This window comes from Numenius arquata, chromosome 17 (genome assembly GCF_964106895.1).
Source record: "Numenius arquata chromosome 17, bNumArq3.hap1.1, whole genome shotgun sequence".
In the NCBI taxonomy this organism is placed as follows: domain Eukaryota; kingdom Metazoa; phylum Chordata; class Aves; order Charadriiformes; family Scolopacidae; genus Numenius; species Numenius arquata.
In genome coordinates, this window is record NC_133592.1 from 7,893,068 (window position 1) to 7,919,040 (window position 25,973).

Sequence of the window (25,973 nt, forward strand, 5' to 3'; positions counted from 1 at the left end):
AGCTGGGGACGGTCAGTGTTCCAGAGAGCTGTGATCAGGGGCTACAGGAGCAAAACACAGGGATTTCCTTGGTCAACCAGTACCTTTTGCCCGTTAAGAAAAGCAGCATATTGGCTACCAGGTCCTTATGAACAGCAAAGCTTCCCTGGGTGTCCCCCGCAGGGATGCTGCCCCTGGGTTTCCATATTTCTCATGTTTCAGCTATGGAGGATTAATTACTGTGTGATAAATCTCTCTGAGCACAGCAGACAAGATAACTGAGATATGAACATCTTGTCGTGTGTTACCTGTATAGCCAGCAATCGTCACGGACAACAAAGTGCGAACACCAAGGGAGATCTCCCCTGGTGTCGGTGCTATGTTGGTTGGAGCCCTGAGCTGCAATGATTTCTGCGGGTGCTCAGCTTCATGCTTTCAATGTATTTCCATTGCTATATTTCAATTATTTATTTTTTTATATTTTTATATAATTTTATATATTGCAATTTCCATTGTTATTGCAATGTATATCCTGCCAGTGCAGGATACAGTGCGATCCAGCGCTGTTACTAGAGTGGGTTTTTCCAGGGATTTCCCCGGGCCCCAGGTCAGGCCATTAGTAGCTAAGCCACCAATGGAGAGATCTGTGTGCTAGATGTCCCCCTGGGAACTCAGACATCTTCACTACACATAACAAACTACACACAAACTATTCTCATTTTCCTTCCCAGTTTCAAGTGGTTTTCGTATTCTCTTAATTTATTTTAGAGTCAAGACTTGGACAGCAAGAAGCTATAAGACAATTTGTTTGCTTCTTGTATTTCACACTTCCATCTTTCAGAAAAGAGATGCTTTGAAGATGTCTACACCCCATTTTATGCCTCAACTGTCCTCACTTGCCCTGCTGGGGTCAGGGCCACCCCCCAGCACAGCAGCCGCAGAGCTCGAGTTCCAGCTTTGTCTCTTCTGTTTACCATGTCCAAATGCCGACTTCTGGATGGCACTTACAGTTTTGTGACCAGCTAATAAATCACATGTGGGTGCAGGGACAATGGTTCACTCTGTTTAGGATTTGGCCTCTGGATGCACATGAGGGGTCCTGCTGCCCTGGACAGGACAGAGGGGAGCTGCCAGGCTCTCAAGACCACAGATTCATTCAACAGCTCCAAACCTCAAAGCTTGGCATTTCCCAAGACCTCACCCTCTATTTATTGTTGGTTCAACCATCCTGGAAACTCTTAGTGCGATAGGAAATAGCTGAAGGGAGGGGTCTGTTTTGTTTTTGGGGAGAGATGTAGACAGTTGCTTTGTTTTCCTCTCTTCTTTTTCCCCTTTACCTGCCAGGAAAAGCAAGGTCTTGACCTAGTTGGTGTTTGCACGTGTGGATGGTGCTGGGCTCTGGCCAGGAGCATGGGCTCCTGGATGCCTGCACCAACCCCACTGCCCTGGGCACCCTGACTCCGGGCACAGGGGTGCTGTGGTGCAGCAACTGCCCTGCCTCGGCGTTTGCAGGGACTTTGAGCTTTCAGCACATGCCCAAGCAGAGGACGAGCCACTCTTACTTTTGCTTTTGTGCCCTGCCCTGCTGAGATCAAAGATTGCTTCCAGGCATCGGCTTCCCCTGGGCAGGCAGGGCTGTCCCACTCCGGCGGGGCTGGATGGGCTCTGCCGGAGCTGACCTGATCGTCTCTGGGACCGTTTCCATCTCTCGGCTCTCCACAACGTAGTGATCCGTGTGTTTCAGGAGGAAGAGGATGGATGTGCTGCCACAGGTGTGTGCCAGGCTGCTCCTCCTGTCCCTGCTCTGTGCCACCGGCCTCTGCCAAAGGAGCAAAAGTGAGTGCAGCCACAGCAGGTCCGTCTGTGGTATCCCCTTGGTGCCCCATGGGGACTGTGCGCACCTCTCCTGGGCTCCAGAAACGCCAGTCCACATGTAGATAAGACCTGTTGTGTGCTTTTCCTCCTATTTTCTATCACCCTGGTATTTGAGACCCTTCTCTTGCTACCCCACTGCTGTTTTGTAGCCACCTTCTACTAATCACGCAGGCAAAACCTCCACCAACTCCCCTAGGAGTGGGATCAGCTTTTCTCATGCCCTCCTATAGTTCACTTTTTGAATCCATTCCTGATGCCCCAATCTTTCCCGGTAGATAACCGCTGCGTGCTGTCCCGGGCGAAGAGCTGCACCGAGTGCATCCGAGTAGACAAGGACTGCTCCTTCTGCACTGATGAGGTGAGAACCTTGCAGGGGAGACCAGTGCTCTGTTTCCCACCCTGATGATGGAGGGATCATAGGATCATAAAATGGTTTAGATTGGAAGGGACCTTAAAGATCATCTAGTTCCAACCCCACTGCCATGGGCAGGGACATCTCCCACCAGACCAGGTTGCTCAAAGCCCCGTCCAGCCTGGCCTTGAACACCTCCAGAGAAGGCGCATCCACAGCTTCTCTGGGCAACCCGTTCCAGTGTCTCACCACCCACAGAGTAAAGAATTTCTTCCTGAGGTCTAATATAAATCTACTCTCTTTCACCCCTGGTGAAAGCTGGGAGAGGTACTCAAGAGCAGGGTCAGCTTCTGGCTCCAGCTTCTCTCTGCAAAGAGCTGGTCTGGATGGGAAGCGCTGAAACATGGGTTTCCTTTGATGTGGACAAATGGGGAGGAAGGGGAGTCTGGGGCAAATTTGCAGGAATGCAGGGGTTTATCAGAAAATGCCAGTGTGCCAGATCTGAAACAGCCTGTGCAAGGGATGGAAGGAAAGTCTTATCCCAGACAAGCCAGTAGTTCACTGGTGGTTGTATTTCCCCGGTGCTGGGTGACATTGGCTCTTCTGTGCAAGACTCGTCCCCATCTCTGCCCCGCTCCTGCTCCCAAAGGCTTACTAATAGTCTCAGCAGAGGACCCTGACAAGAGTCTTTCCCCCTTCCATGGAGGATTTCCTGCTTTGTGTGGTTGTAATGATGTTCTCACCCCCTTGGCAGAGCTTTGAAGAGCCTCGGTGTGACTTGCGGGAGAACTTGCTGCTGTATGGCTGCGGGGAGACCAGCATCGTCTACTCCAGGGGCGAGATGAAGACCCAGCAGGTGGGTGCTGAGGAGACAGCCCTTGCTCAGCTTCTGAGGAGGGATCCCACCATCCCCAGTGTCCTTCACGTCCTTCATCCTCCTCTAGAGTCATTAGCAGGAAAAATACAAAATCTAGACCTCTGTTTCTGCAGGGTCTACTAAAAAACAATGTTCTGTCTTTGCTAGCTGATGGACCTGCTGGCAACCATCCATGATCAGTTAGGGCTGGGGTGGCTTTTCAGGCAAAACAGATGTAAGCAAAATGCCAAGGTCTGGAGGAGGTGCCCAGCTGGGCACGTGTGGACACGGGGGAGGCTGCCTCAGTTCCCGGCTGTACATGAGGGAAGGGAGCATGATCATCCCTGCCTTTCCACTTCCCATGTATCTCCCTGCTTCTTGCCTCCTCCTCATTGCATCTGTGCAGGAGATGGAGCCCCTTCACATCACTCTTCCTTCACAGAATCTCAGTATCGACACATCCCTGAAGAGGACCCAGGTGTCCCCCCAGAGCATGTTCATGCGGCTGCGAGCTGGGGAGGAGATGAGCTTCAACATGGATGTCTTCCAGCCTTTGGAGAGCCCTGTGGATCTCTACATCCTCATGGACTTCTCCTACTCTATGTCTGATGATCTAGACAACCTCAAAAGCATGGGCCAAAAGCTAGGTGAGTCTAGGCTGGGAGAAGAGGGGAGCCAGCTCCTGTGCTGATGGGGGCAGGCAGCTCAGTCCTGCCCACGGCTATGAGTTCCCTGCCAGCACCAGAGAAAGGAAACAACTGGCAAAGGGCTGAGAGGTGTCTGTTTTAATTAGAGTTTCTTATTATCGCTGCTTCAAGCGGCTTTGTGGGGGGATGTCTCTCCTGGCCCTGCAGGGATCGTCACGTGTTCTCTCTCAGCCCAGCGTGGGAGCTGGGGCTGGCAGAGCTGATCTGTGCACTGGCTTTGGCATCTTGAACCTATAGGTGTGGGGTGTGCTATTGCAGAAGCTCCAGTCTTGGAAAGGGGCTGCCAGAGGTGATATTGATTTCTACCCCAAAAGACAAGCCCTGAGCCCAAAGAGCTTAAAAGCTGACAGTTTGGGAGTCTTATCTAAAACCTGACCAGCAGAGAGGCTGCCCAGGAAAGGACTTCTTTCCCTGGAGCAGCGACCTCACAGACATATCTTTATTCACGTGTCTCCTCCTCCCTCCCTTCCTCTCCTCCCAGCGGAGTTCCTGCGAGCCCTCACCTCCAATTACACCATCGGATTTGGCAAGTTTGTGGACAAAGTCTCATCCCCTCAGACAGACATGAGACCTGAGAAGTGAGTGAGGCCAATGGGTCCCTGGGACGGGAGCAGAGGGGAGGGCGGGCGCCTTCTGTTTCTCTATATCTTTCCTGATCTTCTCCATCTGTGGTGCAAGAGCCTCCTTCCTTCTCTCTCCCTCCATTGTGAATGTCCCCCCTGGCCTCCATACCCTGCGGTCAGGGCCTGCTGTAGCACCGTGCCAATGCCAGCATCCTCCTCCTCTGCTTTCAGACCCGTCCCGCTCTGCTATGACAGATTGTATGTCTTGTCTTCTCCTCCATCTCTGCCCTCATCCCTTCTACCTCTCAGTGCTGATGGCTTGCCAACTCAGCTTCATGTCTTCCCTTGAGGGACTCCCAGCCCCAGATGCTCTCCCCACACTTCCTCTCCTTGCACCCAGGTGTCCCTGCATCCCTTTGCTCCTGTCCCCCACAAAACCCTGCTCTTCCCTTCTCTCCTAGGCTGCGTGAGCCCTGGAACAACGCCGACTCCCCCTTCTCCTTCAAGAATGTCATCCGCCTGACCAGCAACATCAACTACTTCAGCGAGGAGCTCAGGAAAGAGCGCATCTCCGGCAACCTGGATGCCCCCGAGGGTGGCTTTGATGCCATCCTGCAGACGGCTGTTTGTGAGGTGATGGTGGCCAGGGATGCAGGAGCCGTGTGGGCAGGGCTCTGTTTTAATGAGTGGATCTTCTTGATACTGGGTGATGAGCAAAAGAGCAGCATGGTGGGCAGCTGACGAGAGCCAGGGAGCCCAGGTTATACCTTCAGCTACTGTTGTTTCTTGCCCTCCCAGCCACACTCTCCCGGTGCCAAGTTGTTTTGCATTCCCAGTTTTTTCCTAGGTCTTAGGCTATCTGTGTGTGCACCTCTGGGGTTTGACCCCTGGCACAGGAGCTGCTTGCTGAGCACCCCTGTGTGTGCTCTCTGCTCTGTTCCCCTTCATGCCTGCGGTGGTGAAACTCTGCTCCCTGGAAAACTGCCTGCTTGGGCTTGGCCATTTGGCTGAGGGATGAGCACAGCTCCAAACACGTCTAGAAAAGCGTGGGCTTTCCCCCTCTCTATATATATGTCTGGCACTGAGCTGCTGGGAGACATCCTATGCATTGGGGGTGTGGACGGGGGCAGCAGAGACTTGCTGGCTCTGATTCCCAGGGCTGATTGTGGTTGCTGCCAAGCGGAGGTGGTGCCTTGCCCCTTGGGCTTCCAACTCCTGTCACTGCTGGCCTGGCAACAGCTGCAAGTGCTGTGCAGTGGTTTGGTGGGCACAGAGATAAAGGTTCCTTCTCGCCCCTCCCCGGCTACAGGATAAGATCGGCTGGAGGAAGGACAGCACTCACCTGCTCGTGTTCTCCACCGAATCTGCCTTTCACTATGAAGCTGATGGTACCAACGTCCTGGCAGGGATCCTGGCGCGAAATGATGAGCAGTGTCACCTAGACACCAAAGGCACCTACGTGTATGACACCAAGCAGGACTATCCTTCAGTGCCCACCCTGGTGCGCCTGTTGGGCCAACACAACATCATCCCCATCTTTGCTGTTACCAACCACTCCTACAGTTACTATGAGGTGAGGAAACAGTGGTGGTAGTGCCACGTGGGCTTACCTTTTCTCCAGGACCATTCCTCCTCTCCCTGCAGCTTGGCTGTGATGAGAAAGTGTTCTCTCATCTCTGGTCCCCAAGTGCTAAACCAATGACCTTTGGGAGGGTGCTGTCACATGTTGGGGGCTGCTCTGGGTCATGGGAGATCTCAGGGTGCAGGGGTCTGGGCTCCTAGAGATCTCCCTGTGTTGGTGTCTGTTTCTTGTAAAGCAGTGGGGACATGGAGCCAGAAAGTAATTTAGGTTGGAAGGGACCTTTGGAGGTCTCCAGTCCAAGACCTGATCAAAGCAGAGCCCACTTCAGTGCTAGAGAAGGTTTCTCAGGGAGTTCCTGTCTCTCTGCAGAAGTTGCACAAGTATTTCCCCATCTCTGAGATCGGGGTGCTCCAGGAGGACTCTTCCAACATCGTGGAGCTGCTCCGCACAGCCTTTGAGGTAACAGTGCTCTCTGGGGCTTCACTCTTGCTCCCAGGGAAGGCACAGGGTGGGGACCTCCTGCCCAGGAAAGCAGGCAGGATGTGACCCCCTCTGCGGCAGGCCATGGGGTGGTCGCAGGTGTCCTGCTGAATATCGATGTTGTGGTTATCTTCTACCACCCAGCGCATCCGCTCCAAGATGGATATCCGAGCTGATTTTGTCCCCAAAGCCATAAAGACGGAGTTCACCTCCTCAATGTATGAAAAGACAGAATCTGGCTCCTTCCACATCACCCGTGGGAAAGTGGTAAGTCCTTGCACAGCCCCAGAGGGAAGGCATATATGAGGGTCTGAGCCCTCTGCTGCATCCCTCCTTCCTTCTGCCACCTTCAGCTGGTCTGGCCGAGCTGTGGTCCAGCAGAGCTGTTGTCCAGCAGAGCCGGCTCACCCTTGTGGCACGTCCCTTCCTTCCAGGGCAAGTTCAACGTGCGCATGAAGGCGCTTGAGTACATCGGCGGGCAGCACGTCTGCAGCCTCCCTGAGAGAGACCGGCAGGGAGTTATTCACCTGAAACCCACGTCCCTGAGTGACAGCCTCAAAGTCACCGCCTCTGTTATCTGTGATGTGTGTCCTTGTGAACAGGTACGTGGGGGTGTGTGTTGCAGAGAGGTGTCCTCCTCCTGGCCATCCTGGGGTAGGAACGCTTTGGTCAGCACATGTGGATCCTGCTCAACCCCTCGCCATAGCTCAGCAGAGGCTTATGCCTGGCCAAGGAGATCTCCATCACTGCCCGTACCAAGCAGGGCATGTTGTCCTATGGCAGAGCTCAGTCTTGTGGGCAAAACTTTGCCCCTAGATCTGCCTTTCTGATTCCTGAAATGGTCTTGGGGGCAGCTGGACCCATTCAGCAACACCTCTTCTCTCTTCTCTTACAGCAAAAAGAGGTTAACTCGCCCAAGTGCAGCTTCCATGGGGACTTTGCCTGTGGACAGTGCATCTGCCACCCAGGCTGGTAAGGACTTTGTCCAGCTCCGTTCCCTTCCCTTGGTTCCTGCTGGGTCTGGGGACCCACAGTGACACATGCTTGTGCCATGGACATCCTGCCCAGGACCCTGCTGTCCTGCGCTCTGATCCCACCTCTCTCAGCACCATCTCCTCCCCACCAGGCGAGGGGACACGTGCGACTGCTCCCCAGCGTCGTCCCCCAACAACGAAGCCTGCATCCTCCCCGGGGATGTGGAGCCGTGCTCGGGCCGGGGCGAGTGCCTGTGCGGGAAGTGCCAGTGCTACTCCGAGGACCTGATACAGCGTTTTGATGGGCCGTTCTGCCAGTACGATGTCCTGCAGTGCCCGCGTACCTCCGGCTTCCTCTGCAACGGTGAGAGCAGCCCCGCCGTCCCCAGCATCCCCCCATTGTAGGATGCGCTGTGCCTTGCTCCATGCTGGTGGCACAGGCAGGTTGTCCGTGGGTTGGTGGCGCTGGCATGGGGGACTGAGCAACCGGCGATGGGCTGCGGGGACTCTGGGCTTGCAGATGTGCAGGGAGGATGCCACAGAGTCTGTCTGCAGCCCCTTTGCACCCCAAGGAAAGCGTGAGAGCCCGGACAGCCTGCAGGGACAGGGATGGGAGCAGCGCAGCACCGGTCCCTGGGTAATGGGTGATGCCTCCTCTTGTGTTTGCAGATCGCGGTCGCTGCTCCAAGGGTGCGTGTGTGTGCCAGAGTGGCTGGGAGGGCCCGGGCTGCGAATGTCCCACGAGCAACGACACCTGCATCGACAGCCGAGGGGTAGGTCCTGCCCTGCCTGTGTGAGGGGTGACAGGACCAGGCAGGGCTGTAGCAAATTGCCTTGATGCCCGAGGGTCAGGGTCACTGGGAGCTGGCACCTTGCTGACTCCCGGTGCTGCCGCCTGTCTACGATTGCTCTCGGATGCCGACTGTTACCTCTTCTTTCCCAGGGCATTTGCAATAACCATGGGAGGTGTGAATGTGGCAGATGCATCTGTGACATGGCTTCGCTGTACACCAGCTCCACCTGCGAAATCAGCTACTCCCTGGTGAGGCTCAGCCTGGGGTCCCTCTGGGTTTCTCACATCTCCTTCCCATGCAGAGCATCCAGGGGAGGAAAGCAAAGCAGAGATGAAGGCATATCTCAGCCAGGAGCAAAATGCTGACCAGGGATTTGTCTTGCCTGTCCTGCCTTCAGTGGCCAGCAAGGGTCTAGTATGGGAGCTGCTTGGCAGCCACGGGCTTTTTTGCCCTCCAGTTCACCAGCAGCATCTCTTGAATGCCTGTGTTTATCTGCACACTGGTGAAGGACAGAGGGTTGAGGCTTGGCTCCTAGCTTGTTCTGATTTGGCTCAAGACTGGGAAAAAAAACATTTCGTGATCCGGTGCCTCAGTTTCCCCATTGACAAACATGGGTTAATCCCACAGCAGGAGCGGAGAAAGCTGGCTGGGTCATATTTTGGAAAAGCCACCTAAAAAGCTTGGAGAAGATCCTAATCTCTGCTCAAATGCAGGCTGTTGTTGTAATAGATTTTGGAGCTGGCTGTGCTGGGCTCCTGGGCTTATAAATCCCTCGTTAGCTGCTTGTTCTCAGAGATTCCCCTTTTTGACTTTGCCCTGGCTGTGGGCTGAGGACGCAGCATTCCCTCTCCAGCTCTGCCTTTTGGAGCTGATGCCCTCCCTCGCTCCCCGTGGGCTGTCTCCTGACCGTCCCACCTTGCCTCTTTGCCCAGGGCTTCCAGGCTGTGTGCGAGAACATCCGGGACTGTGTTCGCTGCCAGGCCTGGGGAACGGGGAAAGGGAACTGCAGCAAGTGCCACCTCCAGATCCAGATGGTGGAAGAGCTGAAGAAAGGTATTGGGAGAAGCAGAGCTGGGTGCAGACGTGTGCAGTGTGTCTCCCATGGGCCCTACCCCATGTGTGTGTGCATGTGGGGCTGCTCCTCAAGCTTTTTCTGGTCCTGATGACTTTGCAACCATGTCCCTTTTCCCTGTAGAGGAGGACAGCGAGTACTGCTCGTTCCAGGATGAGGAGGATGACTGCACGTACCACTACACCCTGGAGGGAGACCCCAACATGCTCCCCAACACCACCGTCCGCGTGCAGAAGAAAAGAGGTGAGCAGGGACCCAACAGGGGAGGAGATGTCCAGCCTGGGGTCTGGATCAGCAGTGACCTGCTCCGCAGTGCCTCTGATCCCTGCTTTGTCCCTTAGCTGTGTCACTGGGCAGGGTCAGCTGCAGGCAGCACCTCCCTGCCCACCTTCCTGCGTGACAGGGGTGGGTGATACTGGCTGTCACCCCTGTCACGTGAACTGCAGGAGGTAGAGAGTAACATCCTCGGAGACTAGTACCTTTAGAGATCAGTGTCTTTTCACCACCAGTATGGGCAGGATGAGATGTGAGGTGCTGAATAGCCCCTTGGGGTGGCTGGGTGCAAGCAGAGAGGTGGGATGGTTGTCCCTTAGCAGCATTTTTCATTGTGAGCACCAAGAGAGAAGTTCCCAAGCTTAACTGGGCTGCCTCATCCCTCAAAGAGCTGTGGGCCAGCCTTTCCCCTCTGTCCCTGCCTCCTCCCTCCCTACACACCCCACGCAGGGGGCTGATGCCCAGGGGTGACGTTGTTGTCACTTGCAGAGTGCCCGCCGGGGAGCTTCCTCTGGCTCATCCCGCTGCTCATCTTCCTCATCCTGCTCCTGGGGCTGTTGCTGCTGCTCTGCTGGAAGTTCTGCGCCTGCTGCAAGGTGAGTGCCCTGGCCAACTGCCCCAGCCTGGGGAGAGGACCAGATAAAGGCCAAAACCATGACAAATTTCCAAAATCCACCCAGCCTCCAGCACGGGGAGTTTGGCAGGGACTGGGTCCCAGTGGTATCCAGCCCCTCTGCTGTTGCCGACACAAGTTGCTGTGGGATTTCCCCCACTGAAGGGATATCTGACTAAAATCAGCTTTCAGAGCCCCATCCATCTGCTGCCCACCACCCCCCTGCTGATGTGAAACCTCCCAGCTGGAAACATGGGGATTTTTGCTCTTGGCTGCAAAGTGATTGTCTCTTTGGCCATTTGTTTTCTAGGCTTGCCTGGCCCTGCTTCCCTGCTGCGCACGAGGTACCAGCCCTTGGAACTGGGGGGAGAGGGATCTGGGGGGGGTGTGTGTTGGGGGTTTCCGGTTTTGGGAAGTTGATGGTTGGCATTGTCCCAGTCTGCCCAGACTCTGACACTGCCCCTGGCTCTGCAGGTCGTGTTGTTGGCTTCAAGGAGGACCACTACATGCTTCGCCACAGCCTCATGTCCTCTGACCACCTGGACACCCCCATGGTCCGCAGTGGGTCCCTCAAGGGTCGGGACACTGTCCGCTGGAAGATCAACAACAACGTTCACAAACAGGGCTTAACGTCCCTCGCTGCTGCCAGCCCCAAAGATCTCAGTGAGTGCCACATCTGAGGAACAGCACATAGAGGAGATGCTCCGGGTGACATAAACGATAGAAACCCTTGGTGGTGGCCCTCAGCTCCAGCAGCCATGGTGTCACCTCCAAGCCCAATTGCAAGGGGCAATGTTCCTTTATCTGCTTCCATGCTGGGGGCAGCTGAGTAGCCCATTCCTGTGTCCAGCCCTGTAGCAGGACAGATGGTAGCCTTGGAGACCTCCTGGCAGCCTGGCCACGTGGTGGATGTCTTAGTCTCATTAGCCCAGTGACCAACCTTGATTTCACTGCCTCATCTGTCCAGAACCACCACTGGGCACCGTTTCCTGTGCTGGATCTGGAAGAGAGCTTCCCAGTTAGCACTCCAGTTCTCAGAGGGTTTTTCTCTGCTGGTGCTATGGGGTTTGGGTGCTAGCGATATAGGATCTGGTCACCAAGCATTGTGCGTGTCCCCGGCTGCTTGGCTTCTGGCTGTTGGCCAGGTTGTTTCTCTGACGAAGAAGGAAGGAGTTTGACTTGGGAATTTCTGTTTCCAGTTCCCTACGGGCTGTCTCTGAGGCTGACACGGCTTTTCACACAGAACCTGGTGAAGCCAGACACCCGGGAGTGCGAGCAGCTGCGCAAGGAAGTGGAGGAGAACGTATGAACCTGAGCACAAGGGGGATTTGGGATGGGACTGGGGGACACCACATTGAGGGGGTGTCTGCGATGCTGGGGAAGAGGGAGTGCCCCTTCCTTGTGAACCCAGGCAGCTCTTGGAAGGAAGAAGCAATTTTTCCACTTTCTGAAAGTACAAATTTTAAGATCACAATTGTGAGAATTATCAAAGCATCATGTTGATGAGATTTGAGGTTTGCTTCGGAGCACGTGGTCTGAAGCTCCTGTTTGGCTCCAGTTTGCAGTCTCTTGCAATGTCCTGCAGAGAAACCACGTGGCGGTCTCTGCCTGGTGTGGCAGGGCAAGTTGGGAGGACCCGGGGGTGGGCAGAGGGCTCTCATGTTTGCTGGCAGCAACATCTGCTCGCTGGACACATCCCTGTTCAGCAAGGGATGTGTTGTGAAAGTCCCTCTTGCTCCTTGCAGCTGAACGACGTTTTCAAGCATATCCCTGGCTGCCACAAGCTCCAGCAGACCAAGTTCAGGTGAGTCACAGAGGGAGAGACCTCCTGCAGGGCAGGGTTCCCCCAGGGCCCCGCTGATGAGGGAGTGGACCTGAGGGCTGGGGTATGAAAACTGGAATGCCAGGACGAAACGTGGTCTGTGAGACATCCCTGGCACAAGTACAAGCCCGATAAGATGCTTTACCCACCCAGCTGCATCTGGCTTTGGAGCTGGGACTCCTCCAGACAGGGACAAATTCCGGTCACATGCTGCTCAGTGGGAAAATTCCCATTGACTTCAGAAGTTTCAGCCCTGTGCAAAGTTAGGAGTGCCTGGAGCCAGAATGGAAGAGTCTGGGGATGCCAGCACTGAACAGGGAGTGTTATCCCCTCCCCACGGCTCCAACCAGATGTGATCTCCCCTGTGGGCATGTTCCTAAGCACATTGGGAAACCCAGGGGTGTAGGGAGCAGCTAGGCAGGAGGGAACATGTGATAGGGCCACGGGCTCTGCAGAATGGGTTGGCACCCGCTCAGACCTGCTCAGGGCTGTGATTCACGCAGAGCTTTGTCTCCCCAAATGCGTTAGTCACTCTGATAGTTATTTTTTTTTTATTTCCCAACCCCAGGTTACAGCCGAATTCTGGGAAAAGGTAAGAGGAACTTGCATCCTTCTCTTGTGCTGCTTCTCCCTCTTTTTACACACGTGTGGGGTGACTGAATGCCCCACACACTCAATAACCCCCCCAGCTGCTATGTGGGATGGGCAACCTCAGCTCTTACTGGGCTTTCTCTTCCCACCGGTCGCAGGCAGGACCACACCATTGTGGACACAGTGCTCACCGCCCCTCGCTCAGCCAAGCCAGAGATCATCAAAGTGGTGGAAAAGCATGTTTCCCATGAGGCTTTCAATGACCTGAAGGTTTCACCGGGTTATTACACTGTGACCTCAGACCAAGGTAGGGAGCAGAGCCCAGCACTGCCTCCTGGCTGAGCAGGGAGGGCATTTCCCACCTCTCACCATTGCCCCTTCCTCCAGATGCTCACGGGATGGTGGAGTTTCAAGAGTCCGTGGAGCTGGTGGATGTCCGTGTCCCACTCTTCATCAAGGATGATGATGATGATGAGAAGCAGCTGCAGGTGGAGGCCATTGATGTCCCAACTGGCATCGCAGACATTGGCCGCAGGCTTGTCAACATCACCATCATCAAAGAACAAGGTGAAGAGCGTTTGTGTTCGAGTGTCCCGTGTCCAGATGGACTCAGGTGGTTTCTAAGGAAGGCGCAAGCTGTGTATCTGAGCTCCCCCAGACGACAGACCAGAGACTTGCTTGGTGACTCCTATCTTAGCTCACCTGGGTCTAAACTAGTGCATCTTTTAAAGCATCCAAAGGAGGGTCGTCATCCCTGGTGGCAGAGACCCAAACTTTTGACCATTACAAGTTTAGATGCTACCAGTTCCATGGCAGATCCAGGGTTGACCGTCTGCCTCTGCTGCTCCGGTTCATAGGTTGCTGGAATGAAGTAAAACCTCTTTGCTGTTATGCTGTGTTTAGGGCAGGTGAATGTCCCCCAGCAATTTCCCTCCACTTCCCATCTGGTTGTTTTGAGCAGGGAGCACAAGTCAGGAGTGGTAAAGTCTCCCATGCAGTACTATTTCATACACAGTTCACACCCATGAGTGAGAGGACTCTGTTCAGGGAGGACACCTGTGTGTTTGCAAGGTAATTCTTCATGTATTTTCTCTACGCATTCTTTCTCTCCTGCCCCTTCCAGCCAGCAGCCTCATCACCTTCTTGCAGCCAGCCTATTCCCACAGCCGCTTTGATAAGCTGGCCAAGATTCCTGTCCTCCGGGAGATCATAGAAAATGGGAAATCCCAAGTCACCTACAGGACCCGGGATCTCACTGCCAAGGATGGCAGGGTAAGGGTGATGCTCCTGGCCTTGGCAAGCAGGAATGAGTGGGCACATAGGTGTGGGAAGGAACCGACCCCGGGGCTGCAAAAGAGCAGTTGGTCAGGCTCAAAGGGGGATGTGGCTGGGAGAGGGGAGACCCAGGGCTTGAGGTTAGCACAAGGGAAGACATTTCCCTCCATCCCTTGCTCCCTGTGCCTCAGGAACCTGAGAGGCTGCCCATACCTGAGGCAGAGGGTACTGGCTGCCCCTGGACCTGTGGGCACTGGGAGGCAAGTGGGGATTCACTGGGAGATGAGGGGAAGGTCTCTGTGAGCCTTCTTGTGGATGCTGCGGGCTATAATCATGCACCTCTTCCTTCTCTTCCAGGACTACATCTTCACAGAGGGTGACCTGGTGTTTCAGCCCGGGGAGACCCGAAAGGAGGTGCAGGTGCCCTTGCTGGAGCTGACCGAAATAGATACCCTCCTTCACAACTGCCAGCTCAAGCAGTTCGCCATCGACCTCCTTCATCCCAAGCACGGTGCCAAGATCGGCCGATACCCCCAGACCACGGTGACCATCGCTGACCCAGGTAGGGGCCAGCAACCAGGCCGTGGGGAATGGAAGCAGGGGGTGTGGGACCCCCCATACCGGATGAGCCCACCCCGAGGTGGTGTCCAGAGCTCCAGCCCTGCTCCTCACCCAAAAAGCGGCAACAAGGAGGTTCCTCCAGCTCCGACCGGTAGATTTGGGCTTCCCTCTAGAGGCGTTAGTGGGTATAGACAGTGGGTGGGAAGAATGGATAATCTACGTTGCAAAATGAAATAGAGTGGATTCTCATTCCTTTTCCTTGGGGGTTTGAATAAAAAGCTATAAAAAAGGAGGAGGGGCGGGACTTGCCATGAGCTGTGCATGGTGGTTCCTGTGGCTGGGCAAGGAAAACTATAAGGCTTGTCATCAAGTGGGTTGATAATATAAAGGTATTTATCACAGTACTGGTCATGAATACTGGGGTTACAAGAAAGTCCTTTGTCACTGGACAACCAGAACCACTTCAGGGGCTGGAGAGGCTCCAGAGAGCTCTCAGATGTAGTTGGTGGGTTTCCAGGGTAAGCCACTGAGTGACTTAAGGAGGCTCTGCCCATCTCTGTCTTCTCTCATGGCTGCACAGGGCAACCGATCAAGAAGTTATTAAATACATTCAGACAGAGCTAAGGATTTTCAGAGGCAAGAATATGATCTCTTCATTTCTTCCTGCCTGGGAGTCCTGTGAGAAGCAGCAGGAGGTGCAGGACTTGGGGGGTCTGAACCCAACTCTCATGCCAGCTCGCTGTGTGGCTTTGGGGGATGTCATCACCAAGTACCTCAGTTTCTCTTCCCTGCAATGGGGGTCTACCCTTCAGAAATGCTTTTAGAGGCTCACTCAGGATGGCAGGGCAGTGCTGGAGAGAGGCATGCTTCCTTCTTTTCATTCCACCCAGGGGACTAGCACTGATGTGACCTTTCTTCCTCATGTCTGCAGAGGTGGTGGATGGTGTCCCCTTGATGACTGGCCTGGGCCAGGTCTCCCAGTCCCCCAAAGGCCGCCTGAGTGCACCGCTTAATCCCAATGCCAGTGCTCTCAGCTCCAGGGAAATCCGCTTCAACTGGTTTCCTCCACCGGGAAAACCTCTGGGGTACAAGGTAAGGGGGGGAATAGATTCCAGGGGAGGGTGTGGGTTCCACCCTGTGGGTGTTTCACACACACAGTCATTTTTGCCAAAGGGATGGGGAGAAGACACCCAAAGGAGGGAGCAAACTCACCCCTTCTGACCTCCTCCATCCTTGAGGGACCATTGCTGGGTGGATGTGGGATTTGCAGGAAAGATTTCTGGTGGGTTCATCTCCCTTTCCATCACTTACCATGAAAAACCCAGACTGTTCTGGTCTCCCATTTCAGAGGAACGGCACAACACCCTGGCTTTCGCAGAGCAGACCTTACAAGAGATGGGGAATTTCTCACCTATTATGTTGAGGATCTGAAGGAATCATGGCTTGCTCTTGCTTTGCCAGGTGAAATACTGGATCCAAGGAGATCCTGAGTCAGAAGCCCGTCTCATCGATGTCAAAGCAACATCAGCAGAGCTGAGTAACCTCTACCCCTTCTGTGACTACGAGATGCAAGTCTGCGCCTACAATGCCATGGGTGAAGGGGCTTACTCCGACATCATCCACTGCCGCACGCTTGAGGATGGTGAGCGACTCTGCGCTTTGCTTCCCATCATGTGGGAGCAAGTTGGTGCCTGTGCACCCGGCATGGGGTCAGGGCTACAGCCCTGAGCTTCTGATAGTCTTGGGGACAAGCACAGAGCAGCTCCCACTGTGATCCAGGGGGCTCTGGGCATCTGTGTGCTCTGACTCCCAACTTGCAGTAACCTGGACCCTTTGCTCTTGCCTTTCCAGTCCCCAGCGAGCCCGGCCGCTTGGCTTTCAATGTCGTATCTTCCACCGTGACGCAGCTGAGCTGGGCTGAGCCTGCAGAAACCAATGGGGAGATCACGGCTTACGAAGTCAGTTATGGACTCGTCAACGAGGACAATGGTAAGAGCTCGTTCTCTGACCGGGGTAGTCCAGCCAGGCTGAGGGGCTGGAGTACACTTTCCACAGGCTGGGCCAATCCCAAGTAGCAGCAGAACCAGAATGGCTCCAAGCACGTTTCTTGTGAAAACTGGGATCTAGAGGGGTCACTTCTTTATGGAAGGAGTACAGAAAAATCACCGCTTGGGATTTAATCCTGAAAAGCCCAGAGCACTCTCAGTTCCCATTCATTTCCATAGTGTTTTGTGTTGGTTTTCATCTTAAAAACTTAGTTCATATGTCTAGACCTAGTGCTAGGGTGCCAGGGAGATGCTATTTGGTGACACATCAGCAATGGGAGACATTTTCTGTGGATTGAGTTCAGCATTCAGTTTGGGAATTTCCCCAAGACAATGTCATGCCTGTCCTGAGCAGCCCAAATAACTGCTGCACCTTGTCCCAGAGCCAGGCTGTGCCCTCACACCAAACCTCAGCAAGTTTGTTGGCCAAGGGTGGGGTGCTGTGGGGTCCTCTGTGTCTCGTGACCTCGTGGGCGATAGACATACTCATATTTGCAGTACCCATTGGCCCAATGAAGAAGGTGCTAGTTGAAGACCCAAAGAAGCGCATGGTGCTTATAGAAAACCTGCGGGAGTCCCAGCCTTATTGCTACACGGTGAAGGCCAGAAACGGTGCTGGCTGGGGACCTGAGAGAGAAGCCACCATCAACCTTGCTACTCAACCCAAGCGCCCAATGTCCAGTGAGTAACTGCCCTGCCTGGGTGGAGGTGGGGTGGGGAAGGAGCAGTGCTGGGGAGCGTTCCCCATCACCCCAGCTGCTTCTCGACAACCTGCTTGCTCTGTGGCACCAGCCACCCTGGTGAATGCTGAAGACCAGCCTGAGCGTGGGAGGCCTGTGTGGTTTTGAGCTGCTTGTCTAATGGCACTTTTCACCTCTTCTTCAGTCCCCATCATCCCTGATGTCCCCATCATTGATGCAGAGGGAGGTGAGGACTACGACAGCTACCTGATGTACAGCGCAGATGTGCTTCGCTCCCCAGCTGGCAGCAAGCATCCTAGTGTCTCTGATGATTCAGGTATGTTGCTCTGAGTTTTGCAAAGGTCATTTTTAACATTCATTTTCCTTAACAACAGCCTTCAGCAATGAGCTTCACTGCTCCTTTCCTCCTCATGGAGATCCAAGTCATGGAGACGGTGACCAGCCTTTCCAAAGCACAGTAGCTGCATCCGTGGGAACACTTGACTAGTCATAGTGTAAAAAAGACCAGTTCCTCCTTGTCTAAGCCATGAGGCAAAGAGAATTCTCAGCATGGGCTGGGAGAGGAGCTTTTCATGGCCCTCCCTGCTCGTCTTCCCTTCCTGTTGCCATTTGGCTGGACCACAAGATTTACTGTCAGCAAACAAGCGCTGGCAAGGCACAGACCTCTGGGTCCCTTGGATGCTCAGCGTCTTGGCCAAGCCAACAGGAGGGAACTCACCAAGCGCTGGGAAGGCACTGGCCTCTTTTCCTCCATCACTTCACTCTCTGAATGAGGCTGGCTCACTTGTTGTGTACTGGGACGACGAGTGGAAGATGGGCCATAAGTGAAATGATGGGGCTTGTCAGTAGGATCTGGAGGGCAGTAGGATCTCCTGAGCAGAGGACAATTGTCACAGACTCTTCATGACAGGGACAGGCATGTGGTGGGACTTTGACTCTCATCACTTGTCATGATGGACACGGGGCTGGAAAACAGCCCTGGAGTTGAGGAACCCCATGCATGTCGTGTTCCCAGCATCCTCCATCTACCAGTCACACCATGGTTGCACTGGCTGAACTCATCAGCCAACACTTGATGAGATGGGCTGTGAACAGGTGTTATTCCCACTGGCGCCTGCCCTTTCCCCTCCCCAGCAAGAGCACAAAACCAGTGGGTAGCCCACTCTGTCACCTGCAGATCATGCCAACACCAGTGCTTGCGTTGTCCCAAAAGGCTCCAGGTGGAAATATGTGCAGTTGCTGGGAGAAGACCTGGATCTTCGCCGCATCACCTGGAAGCTCCCACCTGAAACCATTCCCCGCCTCTCTGGCAGCAGCCGCCTCTCCTCGGACACGGAGGGTCTCCTCCACGAGGAGGACAGTGACGTGGCTACTGGCAGCCTGAGGAGGAGCGGGACGCCCCGACCCCAAGCAGGTGAAGGACGGCTTCGTTACAGCACTGAGTGTCCTGTCTCGTCCTGCTCTGAGCCAAGGGGCCCCGTCCATGTCCCCTTCCTCTCCTTGTGTGCCCATCCTTGTGTTGGCGTGATGCACTCACTGTTCACATGATGTAGTCTGCTTCAAAACCTTGTCCTGGTGTGTCTCCTCACAAGAGTGTCAAGGTAACCCCCATCTCGGCATGGACTTGGGAGCCTGCTAGCAAGTTGCCTCTACAAAAGGCTGGACCTTCAAGGCAGGAGCAAACTCAGATGACACCTGCTAAGTACCACCTCCAAGGGCAGCTCCTCACCTTAATTAAGTGCCCTGAACTGCTAGGGCAGATCTGCTGGACTGTTAAACAGAAATCCCTCTCTCCTGGGTAGCTGATCTCTCCTGGCCTGCTGGGAAGGGATGGGGCTTTGTCCAAGACCAGAACAACGGATCAGAGTTTGCTTTTCAGAACCAGCTGAGACAGGATCCAGAGTGAGATTTGGAGAAACCACCTCCATAAACAGCTGTTTTTCTTCCACTTTCTTTTTTGATCTGAAATTATAAACCTGTGCTTGCGTCAAAGGAGAGATGTAAGAGAACGTGGTGAGAATCACAAGGCAGTGCCCCAGCAAGGCCGAGGTCTGGAGTTACCTTGGGCACCATGGGTGTCTCTGGTGCTGGGTATAGAACAAAGTCTCTGTTTACCCGTTTGTTTCCCTGTCATCGCATTGGGTGGTTGTGGCTTGTTCTAGATGTAGTGCTCCAGAATGACCTTCCAGAGGCTGAAGCTGGGATGCAGCCAAGGCAGGACACACCATGATGCCTCCTGCTTCCTCCCCACGGAAACTGGAGCAACAGTTCTGTCACATTCCTCACAGTGTGCCCTCTTTTACAGAGCACTTGCTGAACGGCCGGGTGGACTTCTCCTTCCCTGGCAGTGGCAGTGGCACACTGACGAGGACAACGAACAGCAGCTACCACCAACTGAGCTCACACATGCAGCAGGAGTACAGGGTGATGGGGAGCTCCTCACTGACAAGAGACTACTCCACGATGCTAATGGGGCACGGTGAGTACTGTCAAGATGGGACTTGTCCTTCCCTTTCACCCCCATGGCTGTTTTCAAACGCATGCCCTGCAAGTCCTGTTGGGGTGAGGATTGTGGTCATGGCTAAGGGGGCCCATGAACCAGAGATCCAGAAGGTCACATCCTCATCACTGACCTGTAGGTAATTTGCTAAGGCCACCCTGCTCCCAGGCCAGTTTGGAAAGCGTTCCCATACCTCACATGCAGAGTGCACGGCAAAGGGAGCTGCATCCTTATCCTCACACTGCAAAGCTCTCCAGAAAGAGCATATGTGTCTTCTTCTAACTCTATCTAGCGGCATGGTTGCCTTTCAGCTCTACAGAAGGTTGTTAAAAGGCTCTTCAAATCTGAGCCTTAAAAAGTCATCTCTGCAGGAGCCAGCACCTGGGCTGAACCTGTTCTGAAGTCTCCAATGGTGTTTTTCTCTTCTTTTGCACTGCTTCTGTAGATTACCCAGGGAGATTCCTCCCTCCCATCCATGAAGATGCTGGGAGGACAATCCCACGGCTCCGGGATGTGGGTTTCAGGAGCAGGGCAAAGGTGAAGGGTTACTACCCCAGCACTGGCTTTCGGGACTCTATAATCATGACTGATGGGTCCGCAGGGATTTGCAAGTACATAGGTACAGCTTTGTCCAGTGTCTCCTCCCAGCCACGCATCCCATAACAGCCAAGTCACCGGCCATCCATGAGCTGTTACCATTCACTGCTGCCCCTAAACCCACTCTCCATTGCTTGCTGTGCGCCACACTGATCTTCCTCTTGGACTGGACTGTGCCTCCATCACACCACCTTTCCATTTTCAGGTGACTCCAGCTGTGTTTCAACCCACCTGGGCTGATTAACACTCACCACCGCTGCCACCGTGCTTTAACGGGCTCATCAGCTCATTGACCCCATCCTCTTTTCTCCTAACAAGCTTGTTGTTCTCAGTCTTACCCCACAGGCCTTTGGAGAACTCTTGGGGAGAACGTGTGCTCCATACGAGATGTCCCTCTACAAGCTCCTTGGCCAAGGCCCATGTCAATGAGGGGCTTCAGTCCCTGAGTGTCACCTGGGAGGCTGCTGTGTTCACCATGAGGGTTGTGTCCCAGTGGGCTGAGCTGGGGGGAAACGAGAGCACCCAGGCCTCATCCCAGCTGCCTCCTTGAACAGTCCCTGGAGGTGTTGGGTTGCTTTATCTATAGACTTCATATATAGACTCTATAGACTATATACTATAGACTATAAGGGCCAGTCTTAACTGAGCAACATCTGAAGATGTCTGTGAAGTTTCTGGCAGACCAAATGGGATGCTTCAGGTTTGGCAAGGAGGGCCACACACAACATCTGAGCCCCTGCTCTGGTCTCTCTACCACAGGGGCACAAAGCTACCTTGACTTGCCCCACCCAAGGTTGGCACCCCAAGGCCATGGGACGTCACTGTAGGTGTGTAGAGCCAGCCAGTCCCCCCTCGTGATGGGCCAGCTTGCAGAGTCGACATCTTGGCACGTTCTCCCCAGACCATCAGGACCATCCCACACTTGTGGGGGCCACTCCCTCCTCTCCCCCAGCCCCCTTAGACCCCAGTCTCCAAATCTCCACCCTGACATTGCCTTTTTGTCTCAGACTCCAGGTTGCCACTGGGTGTCCCTGACACCCCCACACGTCTAGTGTTCTCCGCCCTGGGACCCACCTCCCTGAAGGTGAGCTGGCAGGAGCCGCACTGTGAGAAGGAGGTGCAGGGCTACAGCGTGCAGTACCAGCTCCTCAATGGAGGTCAGTGAACAGGCGGTGGGTGCCCACCAGGTAGTTGGTGGTGGGAGTTTCTGGTGGTGGAAAGTGTGGCCCAGGTCTTCTCTTGGGCAACTGGGTCTGGGTTAACCCTGCCTGAGCAGCGGATGTTGGATTAGATGACCTCCAGAGGTCTCTTCCAACCTCAACCAACTGATCCCAACTCTGCTTTTTGTTTAGCCTTGAGAAAATGCCTCAGCTACCCCACAGCACTCATTCCCCATTTCTGCTGGGGGTGACAATTCCTGGGGTTGTTTGTGGAGTCACTCCTCCAAAAAACCTTGGACTCTTCTCCAGCAGCCCTAACATCTTAGTTGAAGGATTTTTCATCAAGTTGGACTTTGAGGAAGGATTGCAATGAAAATCTCTCATTTTTACATGAAACTTGGGACAGTGTTAGTGAAAATATAATTCTCTGGCTGAAAATTCCTGAGATTTCAAGAAGCTGTTGTTTGTCCCAAGCCTTTCTTAGAACAACATCTCGTCCTGCACTAGCAGATTTTAGTAGCAAGGTGTGATGGAGGTGACTGGGGAAGGGCCCCTGGATGACTTTTCCAGGCAGTTCATTTGAGGCAGAGCTTAGGTGAAAGCTACAGCGCTGTCTTTGTGTCTGCAACATGGTACTGATGTTCCCCTTCCCTGTGTGTCCCAGGAGAGGTGCACCGACTCACCATTCCCAGCCCCTGCCAGAACTCGGTGGTGGTGGAGGACCTGCTGCCCAACCACTCCTACATCTTCAAGGTGAAGGCACAGAGCGAGGAAGGCTGGGGCCCTGAGAGGGAAGGAGTCATCACCATAGAGTCCCAGGTGGACCCTCAAAGCCCACTCAGCCCTGTACCAGGTGAGGTGGATGGGGGAAAGGGGAAAGGTGGCACTGATGTCTCTGCTGCTGTCTACAGTGGTGGCTTTGCTGTTTTCTCACTCCTTACTACATCCTGAGCTCTCCTTTCTTTCCTTCCATTTTGAAATAGGACCTTCTTCCCCATGCACTCACCTTCTTCCACTAGCTGTCTAGATAGCTGAGATCTTCCAGCTCGTTTCATAAATACTGCATGCAGACCCCTCCCAGGCTCCTCCTCACCAGCTTCTGTGACACCGACCTCTCGCTTGTGCCCCTGCAGGTTCACCCTTCACACTGAGCACACCCAGTGCTCCTGGACCACTGGTTTTCACTGCCCTCAGCCCTGACTCCCTGCAGCTCAGCTGGGAGAGACCCCGCAAGCCCAATGGGTCCATCTTGGGCTACATGGTCACCTGTGAGATGCTGCATGGAGGAGGTATGGTATCAGGCTGTGGAAGACTGGTTCCCTGTGTAGAGCACAAGATACTTCCAGCAAAGGCAGCAACTTGCTGCATTTTTCCTGGGACCAACAACAAAGCTGTCTGCTTACATTGGTGCAGACAAACTGGGGACATGAGGCTGATTCCAGTCCTGGGAGCTGCTGAGCCCCAATGCTTTGTATCATTGCATGGTCTGGTGTAACTAATGTGGTGGGAGGATGAAGGACCCATAGCTTATTATATCCCAAACCCAGTGGAGGTTTGTTGAGGATCAACACTGTACTAAAATAGCCCTGTCTTAACCCTTAGTAGAACTGGGTGGTGTGAGTGTACAGTCTGCAGGTGGCATAGAGCTTAGGGAAAACCAAGACACCATCCAGAGTTGGAGGGAGTGTATTTGGAGGGACTATCATTCCTGTCTGTCTTCACCACTGGTACCTCTGTGTTGATTAGGGGAGCCCAGGAATATTTATGTTGAAGGAGACAATCCAGAAACTACCCTTACTGTGCCCCACCTGAGTGAGAACGTCCCATACAAGTTCAAAGTGCAAGCCAAGACCACCCAAGGCTTTGGGCCAGAGAGAGAAGGCATCATCACCATCGAATCTCAGGATGGAGGTACAGTACCATGGCTTTATGGAGTTGGAAAGATAAGGGACATCTCAGAGCAGGGAACACAACTCCTGGCGTCCCTTTCCAGCTCTGGTGGTCACTCCATTTTCCATGAAAGACACAGAGACGTTGTCTTCCGTGAAGACAACGCTGTGCCTTGTCTGCATTGTCCCAATCCTGATGCTGTGAATGAGGGAGGATCATAAGAACTTTCCAGTGTTTAATTTATTATGAAATTTCTATCTTATGCCTTGTTGTACACATACCTGGAGGCAGCTTCTTACACTGCATATGTGTAAGACCTCCCCAGTCCTCCCAGTTTCTCCTAAACCTGTCTCTGATATCAGCAAGAGAAACCTACTGAGCTGACTGTTGGTGCTCACTGTGCAGGGTTGAGGGGTTGGAAACTCGTTGTTTCCCAGCTGATTTGTCCCTCTTCCTTCTCCCCAGGCACTTTCTCCCAGTTTGGAGGACAGCAGTACATGAGAGAAGAAGTATACAACTTCCCCACCGAATACACCACCAAAACCAGCATCAGCCATTCCTCCCTGGATCCCCACTTCACAGGTAGGGGCTCACTCTCTGCTCTGAAACCCTTGGTAAGCAAAGGATAACGCTGCTTGTCCAAAGGTTAAAGGCATGGAGGGAGGGTCCATCAGGTGGGATGGATGCAGAGGACCAGACCCTTTCGTACACCGTGTCCCTGCTCTGCCCCAGAGGCAGTTGCAGTCATTTCCCTGTGTGCTGCCCAGTCACAGAGGTAACACTGAGTTTTCAAAGTCCACCAGGACTATCACTAGGGACCAAATCATAACTCTTCCTGCAAGGTTAGATCTCTTCAGAGCAGGAAAAAACACGGAAGTGTGATCACTGTGTTTAATTACATCAGTGCAGTTGTCCCATGTTGTCCCCTTTGAGTTCAAGGACTCACTGCAATACAAAGAGTTTGGGAATTGTTAGGAAATCCATCTTATTGAGTGACATAGCAAAGCACCAGATCACTTGATCTGGAGAGGTTTTCCATTAGGGAAAGTGGTATTTAAGGAGGAACCTCTGCCAGGAATCATCAGGTAGAGCAGATCCTATTCCCTGTGACCCCGTACTTAGCACAGTGTCCTGACCACTGAGCTTCTCACTGCAGATGGCATGCTGATGACGACCCAGCGAGTGGAGAGCGCCAGCAGCACCCTCACCAAACAGGTCACCAAAGAGTTTGTGAGCCGGACAGTGATGTCCAGCGGGACCCTCACCAAACAGATGGAGAGGCAGTTCTACGAGGCCTGAGCCAGGGCAGGCCACCTGCCAGAGGGATGCTGACGTTCAGGTGGCAGGATTTTGTGGAATGATCCAAGGGTGCTTCATCCAGATGCTGCCGTGGTGCCTGGGCAGCTCCTCCTGTGAGCGTTCCTCCATGGCACTTCAAGCTCTGGACCTCTCCTTTGGAACCCAGCACACTCCAAGCTCTGGTACAGTTGGGTCATCAGGTGTGTGCTCATCCTTCAGGGCTTGTTCACCCTGTCCTGCTCTCCAGAGACTCAGTTCTGCAGAGTCCACAGGGACGTCTTCCATGAACAATCACTGCTCACTCCAATACCAGTCTTCAATGCCCATCTCCATCCAAATACACCTGCAACTGCAGAAATTCGGGTGTCTCGATGGCTCCAGCCTCCCCAGATAAACGGAACGGAATGATTTATCCTCGGGTCCTCAGTTTCGAGAGGATCCCAGCTGACAACATCCTGATTTATTGAGGGTCATCACTTCCATCTTTGCTTCGGGCTCTGCGGCAACTTGGCTGCCTGCTGGCGGTGGTGATTTGTTCTGTTTGGTGTTTTATGAGAGCTGCAAGGTGGGGGTTTGGGGTAACCTGTGCTTTCTTCCTGCACCTGTTTGTGTCTATTCTTCGCTGCTAACATTTGGTACCAGGATAGCAAAGTATAACCTTTCACTTGTATAGCCTTACTTGTGATGGCCTCTGATGCATTTTTTTTTGCATACAGTATTGTACAGTTTTCGTAGTATATATATAAATATATATATAAATGTATTTTATTATTTTATAAAAAAAAAAAAAGAAAAATGGGTGGATGAGATCTATGCTGAATATTGAGGCTACACCGGGACTGTGGCTGCTGAGAAACGTGAATAACTGGAAGGAATTAGTTAACAGCTTAATTCAAAGGCCACTAAACCCTGTTGATGAGCTGGTGGGCTCTGTCTTGGTCCTTATCCCCCAGCACCGGAGACTCCAGCAGAAGGTTCACTGCACAGCATCCACCAGCGAGCGGTCTCCAGCCACAGCACAGGCACAGAAGGGCTGGGAGCTGCCTGGAACTGAGGGATGGGGATGGCCCCGGTGGTGGTGCCTGGAGACGGGAATGGTTCCTGGGATTTCTCACAAGGCTGATGTGGAGAGCGTGAGATTTTGGGGCAGAAGATGTCGAGTATCTTTTAAAAGCCCTTTTGCCCAACAGCAACGTCCATAAAGGGAGCTGTGATGCCTCAGTAAACACAAGGGAGGAACAAGCCTGGGAACAGCAGGTGCCCTCATCATCCTGAGTGAGCCTCTGAGCCTCCTTCAGCCCTCAGCTCTTGCTGTCCTTGGATGGTGCTGGGTGCAGGGCTGAGCTGAGACCTTGCTGGGCCTTGTTTCCTGGCTCTGGGCACAATGCCTGGCGTCTCCAATTGGGATCCGT

At 53.7% G+C, this 25,973-nt stretch overlaps 1 protein-coding gene across 1 annotated transcript; it reads left to right on the forward strand.

The window, feature by feature from the left end:
• Positions 1-1,718: 1,718 nt before the first annotated feature.
• On the forward strand, positions 1,719-24,561 carry ITGB4 (integrin subunit beta 4; the record flags this gene model as incomplete). Its single annotated transcript, XM_074160417.1, has 40 exons — positions 1,719-1,815; positions 2,130-2,212; positions 2,961-3,062; positions 3,505-3,709; positions 4,251-4,347; positions 4,794-4,965; positions 5,642-5,905; positions 6,284-6,373; positions 6,539-6,661; positions 6,829-6,996; positions 7,290-7,366; positions 7,521-7,732; positions 8,038-8,141; positions 8,312-8,410; positions 9,095-9,215; positions 9,358-9,477; positions 9,997-10,103; positions 10,431-10,464; positions 10,595-10,783; positions 11,320-11,423; positions 11,866-11,924; positions 12,511-12,534; positions 12,692-12,840; positions 12,921-13,100; positions 13,657-13,805; positions 14,166-14,370; positions 15,301-15,461; positions 15,831-16,011; positions 16,221-16,358; positions 16,913-17,095; positions 17,300-17,431; positions 18,329-18,529; positions 19,421-19,594; positions 20,061-20,234; positions 21,220-21,369; positions 22,037-22,225; positions 22,506-22,661; positions 23,119-23,283; positions 23,728-23,844; positions 24,419-24,561. Coding segments are annotated over 40 exons (5,598 nt in total), but the record flags the coding sequence as incomplete, so codon positions are not given.
• Between the last annotated feature and the right edge of the window lie 1,412 nt (positions 24,562-25,973).